Source organism: Schistocerca cancellata, chromosome 6, assembly GCF_023864275.1.
Source record: "Schistocerca cancellata isolate TAMUIC-IGC-003103 chromosome 6, iqSchCanc2.1, whole genome shotgun sequence".
Classification (NCBI taxonomy): Eukaryota; Metazoa; Arthropoda; class Insecta; order Orthoptera; family Acrididae; genus Schistocerca; species Schistocerca cancellata.
The window spans coordinates 288,808,468-288,824,190 of record NC_064631.1 but is presented as its reverse complement, the minus strand read 5'-3'; the positions used below and the strand labels follow the sequence as shown (position 1 = coordinate 288,824,190).

At 44.9% G+C, this 15,723-nt stretch overlaps 1 protein-coding gene across 1 annotated transcript in view; it reads right to left on the bottom strand.

The window, feature by feature from the left end:
• Positions 1 to 15,723, bottom strand: part of LOC126088294 (uncharacterized) — a 242,133-nt gene that overhangs the window by 146,376 nt on the left and 80,034 nt on the right. The window contains exon 3 of the mRNA XM_049906424.1: positions 12,191 to 12,282. Within this exon, the coding sequence (XP_049762381.1) occupies positions 12,191 to 12,282 (92 nt within the window). The remainder of the gene's footprint in view (positions 1 to 12,190; positions 12,283 to 15,723) is intronic.

Sequence of the window (15,723 nt, the reverse complement as noted above, 5' to 3'; positions counted from 1 at the left end):
GGATATAAGATGAACATCAACAAAAGCAAAACGCGGATAATGGAATGTAGTCGAATTAAGTCGGGTGATGTTGAGGGTATTAGATTAGGAAATGAGACACTTAAAGTAGTAAAGGAGTTTTGCTATTTGGGGAGCAAAATAACTGATGATGGTCGAAGTAGAGAGGATATAAAGTGTAGACTGGCAATGGCAAGGAAAGCGTTTCTGAAGAAGAGAAATTTGCTAACATCGAGTATAGATTTAAATGTCAGGAAGTCGTTTCTGAAAGTATTTGTATGGAGTGTAGCCATGTATGGAAGTGAAACATGGACGGTAAATAGTTTGGACTAGAAGAGAATAGAAGCTTTCGAAATGTGGTGCTACAGAAGAATGCTGAAGATTAGATAGGTAGACCACATAACTAATGAGGAAGTATTGAATAGGATTGGGGAGAAGACAAGTTTGTGGCACAACTTGACCAGAAGAAGGGATCGGTTGGTAGGACATGTTCTGAGGCATCAAGGGATCACCAATTTAGTATTGGAGGGCAGCGCGGAGGGTAAAAATCGTAGGGGGAGACCAAGAGATGAATACACTAAGCAGATTCAGAAGCATGTAGGTTGCAGTAGGTACTGGGAGATGAAGAATCTTGCACAGGATAGAATAGCATGGAGAGCTGCATCAAACCAGTCTCAGGACTGAAGACACAGCAACAACAACAACTACATGGTGTTACAGCGTGATTACCTGTAAATACCACATTAATGCAATAAATGCTCAAAATCATGTCCGTGCATTTGGCAATACGTGTAAAGACATTCCTCTCAACAGCGAGTAGTTCGCCTTCCGTAATGTTCGCACGTGCACTGACAATGCGCTGACGCATGTTGTCAGGCGTTGTCGGTGGATCACGATAGCAAATATCCTCCAACTTTCCCCACAGAAAGAAATCCGAGGACGTCAGATCGGGTGAACGTGCGGGTATGGTGCTTCGACGACCAATCCACCTGTCATGAAATTTGCTGTTCAATACCGCTTCAACCGCACGCGAGCTAAGTGCCGGACATCCATCACGTTGGAAGTACATCGCCATTCTGACATACAGTGAAACATCTTGTAGTAACATCGGTAGAACATTACGTAGGAAATCAGCATACATTGCACCATTTAGATTGCCATCGATAAAATGGGGGCCAATCATCCTTCCTCCCATAATGCCGCACCACACATTAACCCGCCAAGGTCGCTAATGTTCCACTTGTCGCAGCCATCGTGGATTTTCCGTTGCCCAATGCTGCATATTATGCAGATTTACGTTACCGCTCTTGGTGAATGACGCTTCGTCGCTAAATAGAACGCATGCAAAAAATCTGTCATCGTCCCGTAATTTCTCTTATGCCCAGTGGCAGAACTATACACGACGCCATGCAATTCCTGGTGCATAGAAATATGGTTCGGGTGCAATCGATGTTGATGTAGCATTCTCAACACCGACGTTGTTGAGATTCCCGATTCTCACGCAATTTGTCTGCTACTGATGTGAGGATTAGCCGTGACAGCAGCTAAAACACCTACTTGGGCATCATCATTTGTTGTAGGTCGTGGTTGACGTTTCACGTGTGGGTGAACACTTCCTGTTTCCTTAAATAACGTAACTATCCGGCGAATGGTCCGGACACATGGATGATGTCGCCCAGGATACCGAGCAGCATACATAGCACACGCCCGTTGGGCATTTTGATCACAATAGCCATACATCAACAAGATATCGACCTTTTCCGCAATTGGCAAACGGTCCATTTTAATACGGGAAATGTATCACGAAGCGAATACCGTCTGCACTGGCGGAATGTTACGTGATACCACGTACTTATACGTTTGTGACTATTACAGCGCCATCTATCACAAAGCGAAAAAAGTGGTCCAACTAAAACATTCATGTTTCTTTACGTACTACACGAATATGTAATAAAAATGGGGGTTCCTATTTAAAAAAAAACCAGTTGATATCCGTTTGACCTATGACAGCGCCATCAAGCGGGCCAACCATAGCGCCATCTGGTTTCCCCCTTCAAGCTAGACTAGTTTCGTTCTTTGTAGTTTTTTCGTTTGATGCTTATTTCGTGAGATATTTGGCCCGGTCGCTGTCAATGGACCACCCTGTATATACATACAGAAGATTTAATAAAATATTTTTTACTTACTAATGCATGACTACAACTTACATTTTATGTTCGCATGCAGTAATGATCGTGCTTCTGACGGTTGATGAGTGCAATGCATGTTGTAATGACAAAAATATTTTTTTGTGTGTTTGAATTACAATTTAACATTTTTCAGATTTTTTTTGCTTTACTTGTACTGTGAAACCTTGCTTCTTGCCAAATTTCATGATTCTACGTCAACGGACCCCATAGGGTTTGATGAGTGAGTTTTCGGGTATCAAAATATGTAACATAAATGGCCGTATCATTTGATTGAATTGAGTTAGAGTCTTAACATTTTTACATTCCTAAGGGACGACAGAACTTGATATGTGACGTTAATTTGAACCAGATTTTTCTATCCGTTTCTGAGAAAAATGGTTTGTAATAGTCGGACAGACGGACAACCCAGCGATCCTAAAACAGTTCTGTTTTACAGATCGGGCCACGGAATCCTCAAAACCCACTGAAAATGCCACAACTGTGGTGAAACCTATTTGGGGATTAAACAACAGAAAAACTGTATTCTTTTAAGATGGCGGATTGTTTTTAATTCATTATTACGCTGTGTTGTGTTTTCCTCATTCGATACATGTGGGCGAAAGTTACGAGAATCTGAAAATCGTTCTTCCTAAGGATCAGCAGAGCATGAACTCGATTAAACTGAGACCACAAAAGAGGACAGCAACAATTTAGAAAACTAAAAAAAAAAAGAAGATACGTTTGGAGTATGGTGGCTTTCTGTCCCACGGGAACTGCAGAAGCCGGGTAGAAGGTATCAAGATGCAGGAAATGAGCGGCACCATTTACGTCGCCTCTAGATTGGGATAATTGCCAGAGAAGAATGGAGGAAGCCTGGGAAGAGCGGGAGCTCTGGAACGGGTCTGTCAGCAGAGGTGGGAGGAAGGTGCACGTGAGCCGAGGTTGAGGCGTTCGCGTTAACAGCAACTAGCGCCTCCATCTCGGGTGTTGCCCTCTCAGGATCAAATTTGTTAGGCGACAAAACTTAGGCACTGTGAAAGAATGTAGACAAAATAAGCAGCGCAAATTTTATTCGTGAATATGGTAGGCGCGTAATGGGGCCCCTTAGGGGTATGGCGGCTAAAGAGGGGAAGAAATCCAGTGTGCACTCCGTGTGCATTCCGGGTGGAGTCATTCCTGATGTGGAAAGGGTACTTCCGGATGCCATTAAGAGCATCTGATTTGGTGAAGGCTGCCGGTCTTGCTTACGAGATGAAGGCAGAGCTCATCATCTGCAGCATCGATGACAGAACCGACTGCGGACCTTTGGTGCAGAGCCGGATGGGGGGTCTGAATCAGAGGCTCAGACGGTTTTGCGACCGTGTTGGCTGCAGATTCCTTGACTTGCGCCATAGGGTGGTGGGGTTTCGGGTTCCGCTGAATAGGTCAGGAGTTCACTACACTCAGCTGGCGGCTACACGGGTAGCGGAGGCTGTGTGGCGTGGACTGGGCGGTTTTTTAGGTTAGAAGGCCTCGGGAAAGTACGCGGTGGGCTGCAATCTCAAAGGGTGCATGGCAAACACAGGACGTGCTTGGATCAAGTAACAGTCGGAATTGTGGTTGTAAATTGTTGTAGTTGTGCTGGGAAAGTCCCTGAGCTTCAAGCGCTAATAGAAAGCACAGAAGCTGAAATCGTTATAGGTACAGAAAGCTGGCTAAAGCCTGAAATAAGTTCTGCAAAAATTTTTACCAAGTCTCAGACGGTGTTCAGGAAAGATAGATTAGGCAGAATTGGTGGTGGAGTGTTTGTGTCTGTCAGTAGTGGTTTATCTTGTAGTGAAGTCGAAGTAGATACTCCGTGCGAATTGGTATGGGTGGAGGTTATACTTAACAGCCAAACTAAGTTAATAATTGGCTCCTTCCGACCTACAGACTCCGATGATATAGATGCTGAACAGTTCAGAGAATATTTGTGTCTCGTAACAAATAAATACCCCACTTACGGTTATAGTTGGTGGGGACTTCAACCTTCCCTCAATATGTTGGCAAAAATACTTGTTCAAAACCGGTGGTAGGCAGAAAACATCTTCCGAGATTGTCCTAAATGCTTTCTTCGAAAATTATTTCGAGCAGTTAGTCCACGAACCCACGCGAATTGTAAATGGTTGCGAAAACACACTTGACCTCTTAGCCACAAACAATCCAGAGCTGATAGAGAGCATCATGACTGATACAGGGATTAGTGATCACAAGGTCGTTGTAGCTAGGCTCAATACTGTTTCTTCCAAATCCACCAGAAACAAACGCAAAATAATTTTATTTAAAAAAGCGGATAAAGTGTCACTTTCTAAGAGACAATCTCCATTCCTTCCGAACTGACTATGCAAATGTAGACGAGATGTGGCTCAAATTCAGAGATATAGTAGCAACAGCAATTGAGAGATTCATACATCATAAATTGGTAAGAGATGGAACTGATCCCCCGTGGTACACAAAACAGGTCCGAACGCTGTTGCAGAGGCAACGGAAAAAGCATGCGAAGTTCAGAAGAACGCGAAATCCCGAAGATTGGCTAAAATTTACAGACGCGCGAAATTTGGCACGGACTTCAATGCGAAATGCCTTTAATAGGTTCCACAACGAAACATTGTCTCGAAATTTGGTAGAAAATCCGAAGAAATTCTGGTCGTATGTAAAGTACACAAGCGGTAAGACGCAGTCCATACCTTCGCTGCGCAGTGCCGATGGTACTGTTACCGACGACTGTGCCGCTAAAGCGGAGTTATTGAACGCAGTTTTCCGAAATTCCTTCACCAGGGAAGACGAATGGAATATTCCAGAATTTGAAACACGAGCAGCTGCTAGCATGAGTTTCTTAGAAGTAGATACCTTAGGGGTTGCGAAGCAACTCAAATCGCTTGATACGGGCAAGTCTTCAGGTCCAGATTGTATACCGATTAGGTTCCTTTCAGATTACGCTGATACAATAGTCCCTACTTAGCAATCATATACAACCGCTCGCTCACCGATAGATCTGTACCTACAGATTGGAAAATTGCGCAGGTCGCACCAGTGTTTAAGAAGGGTAGTAGGAGTAATCCATCGAACTACAGATCTATATCATTGACGTCGGTTTGCAGTAGAGTTTTGGAGCATATACTGTATTCATACATTATGAATCACCTCGAAGGGAACGATCTATTGATACGTAATCAGCATGGTTTCAGAAAACATCGTTCTTGTGCAACGCAGCTAGCTCTTTATTCGCACGAAGTAATGGCCGCTATCGACAGGGGATCTCAAGTTGATTTCGTATTTCTAGATTTCCGAAAGCTTTTGACACCGTTCCTCACAAGCGACTTCTAATCAAGCTGCGGGCCTATGGGGTATCGTCTCAGTTGTGCAACTGGATTCGTGATTTCCTGTCAGGAAGGTCGCAGTTCGTAGTAATAGACGGCAAATCATCGAGTAAAACTGAAGTGATATCAGGTGTTCCCCAGGGAAGCGTCCTGGGACCTCTGCTGTTCCTGATCTATATAAATGACCTGGGTGGCAATCTGAGCAGTTCTCTTAGGTTGTTCGCAGATGATGCTGTAATTTACCGTCTAGTAAGGTCATCCGAAGACCAGTATCAGTTGCAAAGCGATTTAGAAAAGATTGCTGTATGGTGTGGCAGGTGTCAATTGACGCTAAATAACGGAAAGTGTGAGGTGATCCACATGAGTTCCAAAAGAAATCCGTTGGAATTCGATTACTCGATAAATAGTACAATTCTCAAGGCTGTCAATTCAACTAAGTACCTGGGTGTTAAAATTACGAACAACTTCAGTTGCAAAGACCACATAGATAATATTGTGGGGAAGGCGAGCCAAAGGTTGCGTTTCATTGGCAGGACACTTAGAAGATGCAACAAGTCTACTAAAGAGACAGCTTACACTACACTCGTTCGTCCTCTGTTAGAATATTGCTGCGCGGTGTGGGATCCTTACCAGATGGTATTGACGGAGGACATCGAAAGGGTGCAAAAAAGGGCAGCTCGTTTTGTATTATCACGTAATAGGGGAGAAAGTGTGGCAGATATGATACGCGAGCTGGGATGGAAGTCATTAAAGCGAAGACGTGTTTCGTCGCGGCGAGATCTATTTACGAAGTTTCAGTCGCCAACTTTCTCTTCCGAATGCGAAAATATTTTGTTGAGCCCAACCTACATAAGTAGGAATGATCATCAAAATAAAATAAGAGAAATCAGAGCTCGAACAGAAAGGTTTAGATGTTCGTTTTTCCCGCGCGCTGTTCGGGAGTGGAATGGTAGAGAGATAGTATGATTGTGGTTCGATGAACCCTCTGCCAAGCACTTAAATGTGAATTGCGGAGTAGACATGTAGATGTAGATGTAGATATACCTTTCATAAACCGCAAAGGAAAAAGCATCCAGTGAAGCAGGGCCGTACTTAAGCTGTGGCGAGATAATCCCCCGCCAAGGACGCTGGCATAGAGAGGGCAGAAAGATTTACCGAAAAAGACGGTTTAATGGGGCCGGGCATATTGGTAACGCCGGCTTTGAATAATGTAAAATTTATGTACAATAACGGTATTTTTATCAGGAACTATTGGGAATAAATATTTGTAAAATGTATGGCTTGTACGTTACACATTTCGAATCAGGTTCAAATGGTTCAAATGGCTCTGAGCACTATGTGACTTAACTTCTGAGATCATCAGTCGCCTAGAGCTTAGAACTAATTAAACCTAACTAACATAAGGACATCACACACATCCATGCCCGAGGCAGGATTCGAACCTGCGACCGTAGCGGTCGCGCGATTCCAGACTGTAGCGCCTCGAACCGCTCGGCCACTCCGGCCGGCCCACAACCTAAATTCGTAGTGTTCCTAATAGATATTTATCCATTCACTCATTACTCGCGCAAGACTAAACTGACGAGTCCCGTAAGAGTTCGAGCAAAGCGTGCGCATTTTCAGCTGTCCCCATTGATATATATCAACAATACCTGTCAGCAGCTAAGGGTTTCGATTTAATTATCATTCAATTCAAGAGAAGCTGAACAGTCATCAATGGTATCTGTTCTTTCGGGAACAGATACCATCTTCATATAGTTAAAGGCTACCCGGCCATTGACCTCCTCCTGTGCGAATGCGCACGCTTTGCCCGAACTCTTACACGACTTGTCAGCTTAGTCTGGCGCGGGTAATGAGTGAATGGGCAAATCTCTATTAGGAACAGTACGAATGTAGGTTGTGGACAGTTCAAATGTGGGTCTCACGGAAAGCGTGCAAGGGATAAGTCCTGCAGTCGCTCTCTCCTCTGCGCCCTCGGTGGCTAAGATGGATAGAGCGTCCGCCATGTAGCGGGAGATCCCGGGTTCGGGTCCCGGTCGGGGCACACATTTTTAGCTGACCCCATTGATGTATATCAACAACACCTGTCGGCAGCTAAAGGTTTCGATTTAATTACCATTTAATATATATATGGTGGTCAGAATATGTGTGAAATGCTTGTAGGGATGTTACAGGGCAGGTTGTACTGAGACATAAATGTTAAGAAAAAAATTCGATACGTTGCTCCGTTTCCGAGTTATTTAGCGTAGAATTTAGCCAATCGGGGCGTCGCGCGCTCACACTCAAGCGGCCTGCCAGGGGCGGTGTTGCCCAACGAGTGCTTTGTCTCATTAGCTGAAACTTGAATTTACGCGCGCGACGATCTGATTCGCTAACTTCAATACTAAATAACCCGGAAACGGAGCAACGTATCGCATTTTTTCCTTAACATTTATGTCTCAGTACAATCTGCCCTACAACATCACGTCAAGCGTTTCAGACATTTTCTGACCGTAGATGAAGATCAGTAGAAAAAAAAACAAGCATTGAAAATTTCAGGAATTCAACTAGTACGGGGCCCCTTAAGAATTAACGGGGAACGGTACATGTGCTCCGCTGCCCTCGCGGTCCTGTCTTCTTCCCCTGGATAGATGTAAGTGTATCCATAAAAAAAGTTTATGGTTTAAGGTACCATTTGCAACAAACAGCATAGCTGTAATTCCTAAGTAATTAATTTTTGCAATCAGGAAAAGATTTCTTTATGCTCACTTTGTGTGACTACTATTATATGCTCTGATGAGAAACACACTCTGATATGCAAAATCTAAGGACGCAAATAACCTTCGCATGATGCGTCACTACCAAGTAACGTAGTTCGATGAAACTTGGACCATACATAGAAAGAACTGCTGCAGTATAGTACAGGAGAGAACTGAAAGAAATACGCAATGAGACGGACGGGAATGACACTTTTATTCAAAGATAATAATTACACTGAAGTCACCGCGATTTACGATGGTGCCCTGGAGAAAACAAACGGCGGGATACGGTTCTTAATAGGATGTGTGTGGTGTCTACGGACGGTAGAACACGCTCTGCAACGTGCTCTCATGCTGGCCGTAAGGTTGGTGCCGTGCGGGATTAGCCAAGCGGTCTAGGGCGCTGCAGTCATGTACGGCTGGTCCCGGCGGAGGTTCGAGTCCTCCCTCGGGCATGGGTGTGTGTGTTTGTCCTTAGGATAATTTAGGTTAAGTCGTGTGTAAGCTTAGGGACTGATGACCTTAGCAGTTGAGTCCCATAGGATTTCAAACACATTTGAACAAAAGGTTGGTAACGAGTTCTTGTGGTAGGGCGTTCCACTCCTCCACCAGCGCGGTTGACAACACTGCTGGATGGTCGTTGGTGGATATGGACGTGATGCAGAAGCCTACATAGCACATGTGCTCGATGGGATTTAAGTCGGAGGAACGGGCATTCACCGGAAATCCTCTCGTTCCAAGAGCTGCCCCATCTGCGCTGTTCAATGTGGTCGCGCATCGTCATCCATAAAAACCGAAGTCAGGGCCAAATGCATAACTGAAAAGACGCGCGTGAGGAAGTATTACAGTGTCACAATTAGACCAGAAGTGTACCGTGCTCAAAGATTTGGACGTCAGTACGTCCACGCAACAGTATGCCTCTTCACACCATAACACGTGAACCATGAAAACGATCATGTTCGACAATGTTACGGCTTCTGACCTCTTGCCACGTGAGGGTACGCGCAGCACTGCCGAATATGATCGTCTGGTAGTCCACGTGTTAGAGTGTGGGGAAGCATAACGTTGCGCGGCATGGCGACAGCTAGGTTGAAGGCAGCCTGTGAACCTAGACGTTATCTGCGGATCATGCGATTGAATATTCACATTAAAAAACAGAGGCACAAAGGGTATAAGCATGGGCCAAGGAAAGAACAAATTTGAAGTGAAATGGTTCAAACGGCTCTGAGCACTATGCGACTTAACTTCTGAGGTCATCAGTCCCCTAGAACTTAGAACTACTTAAACCTAACCAACCTAAGGACATCATACACATCCATGCCCGAGGCAGGATTCGAACCTGAGACCGTAGCGGTCGCGCCGGTTCCAGACTGAAGCACCTAGAACCGCTCGGCCACAAAGCCGGCTGAAGTGAAATGTTTAGCCTTTGCTGATGATATTGCACTGATAACTGAAAACCGAACAGACGCAACAGTTATGCTTGATCTGTTACACGAGATTGCTGAAAAGACTGGGCTAAAGATATCCTATGAAAAAACCGAGTACATAGAACACAAACATAATACAGAAAAGTTTATGAAAACAAAGTATGGAAAAATTAAAAGAGTTGATAGATTCAAATAGCGGAGGGAGTGGATCCAAGCCAATGGACTGGATAACACAACAAATAAAGAAAGAATAAAAAAGTTAGCATTTGCATATAAATTAACACAAAACTACTACAATAAGAAATCAATATCCATATAAGCGAAGATTACACATTATAATTCAGTTATGAGGACACTAGCAACATATGGATCAGAGTGCCTAACATTGAATAAGAAAGGCGAATCAAGAGAACTAGAAAAAAAGAGAGTGAGAAATACTAAGAAAAATTCTAGGTCCTGAGAAAAACAAGGAAAATAGGTGGATTAAAAAGAGAAATGAAGGCTTATACAAAAATACAGAAAAGATCACAGATACAATGACGAAGATACGGCTAAAATTTTATGGAAATTTAAAAAGAATGGAAGAAACTTGGATTACAAAGAAAATTTTTAATTACGTTAGTAAGCTGAAAAAAACTGTGGGATGGGCAGAAGCAATAAAGAAAGACGCTATCAAAATAGGTGTTACAGAAGAAATAATACGTGACAGGAATCACTTCAGGCTACTGATAGAAAATGCTAACTATGAAGAAGATGAACCAAAACCTTGATCTAAGACAGAGTGGACAGGTGACCAGAGATGAGCAATGGCGAGAAAATGATAAAGTACTGGGAAGAACGGAAGAAAAAGAAACACCATTAAGTCTTAAGTTGTATGCGGTCCATAGCTGGCCAAATTCATAAATAAAAAATAAAAAAAAAGTTTTTATTCACGTTGTGTTGATCAGAAAAAATAGCAACGAGATTGATCGATCACAGCAATGGTTCTGTGACCATTCCTGCGACATTTTATCAGTAACAAAAAATGTTCAGATGTTTGTGAAATCTTATGGGACTTAACTGCTAAGGTCATCAGTCCCTAAGCTTTCACACTCCGTAACCTAAATTATCTAAGGACAAACACACACTCCCATGCCCGAGGCGGACAACAGTCAGGCTGGTATCCCCCGATGCCGTCTTCAGCTTGGAATGTCATTCGCTGAAGTGTAATTGTCTTTAGTGGTGAGTCCCGCTTAGAATTAAGCGCCGATGACCAGCGATGACGTGTTTGGAGACACTCTAGACTGTGACCTGGTGTACAATTTATTTTCACAGTAGGATCCCTTTGGGTGGCTTTCGCGGGACCCTTACACTACAGCGATACGTCGACCATATTCTATGCACTCGTTTTTTCATTCTGAGCTTACATTTCTACAAGACAATGCCCGCCCGCCCGCACACGGCGAGAGCTGCTACGGCTTATCTTCGTACTTACCCAACCCCAACTTGGCCGGCGAGGTCGCTAGATCTCTACCCAATTGAGAACCTTTGGAGGATTAAAGTCAGGACCCTCCAACCAGCTCGGGATTTTGACGATCTAATGCGCCAATTGGACAGAATTTTTCACCATATCCCATAGGAGGACATCCAACAGCTCTATCAATAAATGCGAAGCCGAATAATTACTTGCATAAGAGCCAGAAGTCGACTAACACCGAGCGAGTGGTTAGATACTGGACTCGCATTCGGGAGGACGACGGTTCAATCCCACGTCCGGCCGTCCTGATTTAGGTTTTCCGTGCTTTCCCTAAATCGCTCCAGGCAAATGCCGGGATGGTTCCTTTCAAAGGGCACGGCCGACTTCCCTCCCCGTCCTTCCCTAATCCGATGAGACCGATGACCTCGCTGTCTGGTCTCCTTCCCCAAACAAACCAACCAACCAACCAATCGACTAACATGTTACTGACTTGCTCAATTTGTGAAGCTTTTTCTCTTGACTAAATCATCCAATTTTTCTGAAATTGTAATGATTTGTTTGTTTGTACATGTACATCTCATCTACCGTTTTCCATCTCATTCTAATAATTCTTTCGTGGTGCGTCGTGTTTTCTTGTGTAAAAGTGTATGTTTCAACACCACTGCACTTTTATTAAACCTACTTACAAAGTTACGAAATTTTCTGAATTTACATAGGAAAAAGTTGCAGAAAGGTAATTTTACTGCCTACGAGACAGAGTAGAAAAGCAATCAGTGGACACGCCGGACGTTGTGGCCGTGCGGTTCTAGGCGCTTCAGTCTGGAACCGCGTGACCGCTTCGGTCGCAGGTTCGAATCCTGCCTCGGGCATGGATGTGTGTGATGTCCTTAGGTTAGTTAGGTTTAAGTAGTTCTAAGTTCTAGGGGACTGATGACCACAGATGTTAAGTCCCATAGTGCTCAGAGCCATTTGAACCAATCAGTGGACACATCTGGATTCACCAATGAGTCAGAGCTGAGGACAACTCCGTTTTCCTATCGACTGCGCTATGCTTCCGTGTACTTACCGATCGCGGCGCTGTCCGCGGAGCGGGCCGCGGTTCTGAAGCGGCGGGACGCCTGCTGCTGCCACCACTCCCCCGTCTGCTGCCGCACCTCCCTGCGCACAAAACACAACACTCCTATCAGCACAGCACCCTAGCTCACCGCCCCGTTCCTCGCAACACTTACCACCTGCTCAAAGTGTGTGCCGGCACGTGAACGCCAGCTGATACGAAAAATAACGCCCGTAACAAAGAGAGATATAGGAACTGGGTGTAGCACATGCTAGCTGATAGACCCTCGCCTCTCCCCTCCACCTCGAACCCTTGACTTTGCCGCGATAGGGTCGCGTGCACGTACCTCAGTGATACGGAGAGCTGTACCACAGATGCAATCACATAGGAGGGATATCTGAGGAGAGGCCAGGCTAAATTATGATTGCCGAAGAGGGGAAGCAGCCATTTCAGTAATTGCAGGGCAACAGTCTGGATGATTAGGTCTTATATACATTAGCCAACAAGGCGTTGCTGTACTGGTACTATGAACGGCTGAAAGCAAAGGGAAACTACAGCCGTTATACACTGACGACTAAAAAAGCGACGCACCCAGAAGGGGAGAAGGAAACTAAGTGAAACATCGCGGATTGAGGAGGTATTTTATGTTATTTGAGTGATTACAGCCGGCTGGGGTGGCCGAGCGGTTCTGGGCGCTACAGTTTGGAACCGCGCGACCACTACGGTCGCAGGTTCGAATCCTGCTTCGGGCATGGATGTTTGTGATGTCCTTAGATTAGTTACGTTTAAGTAGTTCTAAGTCTAGGGGATTGATGACCTCAGATGTTAAGTCCAATAGTGCTCAGAGCTATTTAAACCATTTTGAATACAAAATCGAGTCAAATTTACAAAGAACTTGGCAGTACGAGCCCAACTGGCTCTTGGACGGAGTTCACATCCCAGCTGGTCCGACACATGTTCCGTCCGGGGCAATTAAGGAGATCTGGAGATTTTGCCGGCTACGGCAGTACCTCAGTGTCACGCAGACAGTTCACACAGATACATACAATGAGTCAACGAGCATTGTCCTGTTGAAATATGGCACCACGATATCGTCACATGAGAAATAACACAGTCACGACCACCGAGCGAGGTGGCGCAGTTGTTAGCACTCTATACTCGCGTTCAGGAGGATGATTTTTCAGACCCGGATTCGACCACCCACATTGAGGCTTTTCGTGATTTCCCTAAATCGCTCTACGTAAATGCCAGGACGGTTCCTTTCAAAGGGCACGGCTGAGTGCCTTCCCCATCCTTGACACCCATTCGAGCATGTACTCGATCTCTAATAACCTCGATGTCGATGGGGCGTTGAATCTCATCTTCCTTCCTTCTACCACGACCAGCCGTGACCTGAAGTTTGCTTCTTACACCACGACGGCAGGAGTAACAGTCCTTTGCCTCTCCAAAATATTGCACGAATGGGAGCTCTCCGCAGGTCGCCGTCATAATCGCTGACGGTCACCATCCAGGGTAATGCAAAACCGCTAATTCATCGTTGAACACAATGCGGTGCCACTCATCGACAGTCCAGGGTGTGGCACCACTCCGAACGCAGCTATTTGTATTGTGGTGTTAACAGAAGCTTACACATGGGACGGTAATTCCCCACTCCGGCTGCTGTTAGTCTCCGACCAATGGTTCGGAATGACACAAAATGTTGCTGGGATTCCATTACTTTTCCTCGGATGGCAGGTGCAGATGAGAAGAGGTTCCGATGTTCTTGGTGCACAGTACGGTGATCCTCCCTTCTGGTGGTCATACTTGGTCGACCGGACTGACGTTCCCATGCAGTCCAACACTGGGCCACTGTTACATCTGAATGCTCCACAAATCTAGACATTTTACGATTCGACTAGTCGGCCAAATGCACATCCTCAATTAAGCCCCTTTCAAACTCTGTCAGGTACTGATAACACTGTCTCACAAGAGTGTGTAGGATATCCGTGTCCTTGACAGTGATCACTCAACGTATGTTCCCGCCCCTTACATACCCTACCAGGCCTGTTACCAACACTAAACACAAACAACGCTCATGCACTCTGGTAGCCGTTCTACCTGTCAAAGAGAATTGTAACTCTTCCCATGCGGCTGGTCCCGGCGGAGGTTCGAATCCTCCCTCGGGCATGGGTGTGTGTGTTTGTCCTTAGGATAATTTAGGTTAAGTAGTGTGTAAGCTTAGGGACTGATGACCTTACCAGTTAAGTCCCATAAGGTTTCACACACATTTGAACTTTTTTTTTTTTTTTTTTTTTTTTGAAGTCTTCTCATCTATATACTCGCCGATGGTGTGGACGTTTGACTGGCATCCGAGTATATCTTCTGGGCGCTTGACTTTCCTCGCCAGGCAATGTATTTCCCGAGGACATGCACCTCTACTACGTGGTTTTACTCGTTGGCTTTGTACAACCGGCTCACACCTGGCCGCAGGTTTCAAGTCCGGTATTACACTGCCGACCGTGAGACAGGCCAGGCAGCTGTAGCTACTTCTTAGTGTCTCTTCTCTTCTGTTAATAGATGGCGTGACATGTTATATACCATTGGAAAATCGAGAAATCGGTCTGTTTAGTGGTGTACAACACACTCGATTTCTTTCGATATTTTGCGATTTATAAGCAATCGTTTTCTCGTTTTGTTAGGTTTATCCCCCCCCCCCTTTCCCTTAATACCACCAAGAAAACACCTTCCAGAGATTGTGCAAAACAAAGAAAAAGAGAAGTGAGACACAGTAGAGATGTGAGAAATGTCTAGTGGCGTTGTTCCGGGTACCACTTCAATGAAAATGCCGTGTGGCTAGGGCCTCCCGCCTGGTGCAAGTCTTTCGAGTTGACGCCACTTCGGCGACTTGCGTGTCGATAGGGATGAAATGATAATGATAAGGACAACACAACACCTAGTCCTTGAGCGGATAAAATCTCCGACCCAGCCGGGAATCGAACCCGGACCGTTAGGTATGACATTCCGTCGCGCTGACCACTCAGCTACCAGGGGTGTACATCACTTCGATCAACAATAAGGACTGATTTACAAAAAATTCCTACAAAAAACTATGTAATTTTGAGAAAAGTGTGTAAGAAAAATTGTCCTTATTTTCCTAAATCCAAATGGTAAATGTAGGACCGACTATGGCGAAAAATATTAGTAAGGCAATGCGTTAAGGATGATGGCATCCTCCTTAGTGAAATATTCCAGAAAGTAAAATAGTCCCCAGTTCGGATCCATGGGCGATAACTACTTAGGAGGATGTTATCATCAGGAAAATCAAAACTGTTTCTCTGCTGGTCAGCGTGCGTAATTTTAAAACCCTTAATCGGGTAGGTAGGTGAGAGAAGAAGGTATCAGAAGAGCCCTCTGCCGGTCGCCTTAAGGTGTTATTTGTCCAACTCACAACCAAATATTCACCTTTCATCCTACCTCTGCATCCTCCCAGAAATATTCAGTTAGGTTTTAATAAGATTTCAGAGCGATACAAAAAGCGATACCTTGTTTTAAATTATCATATTTAT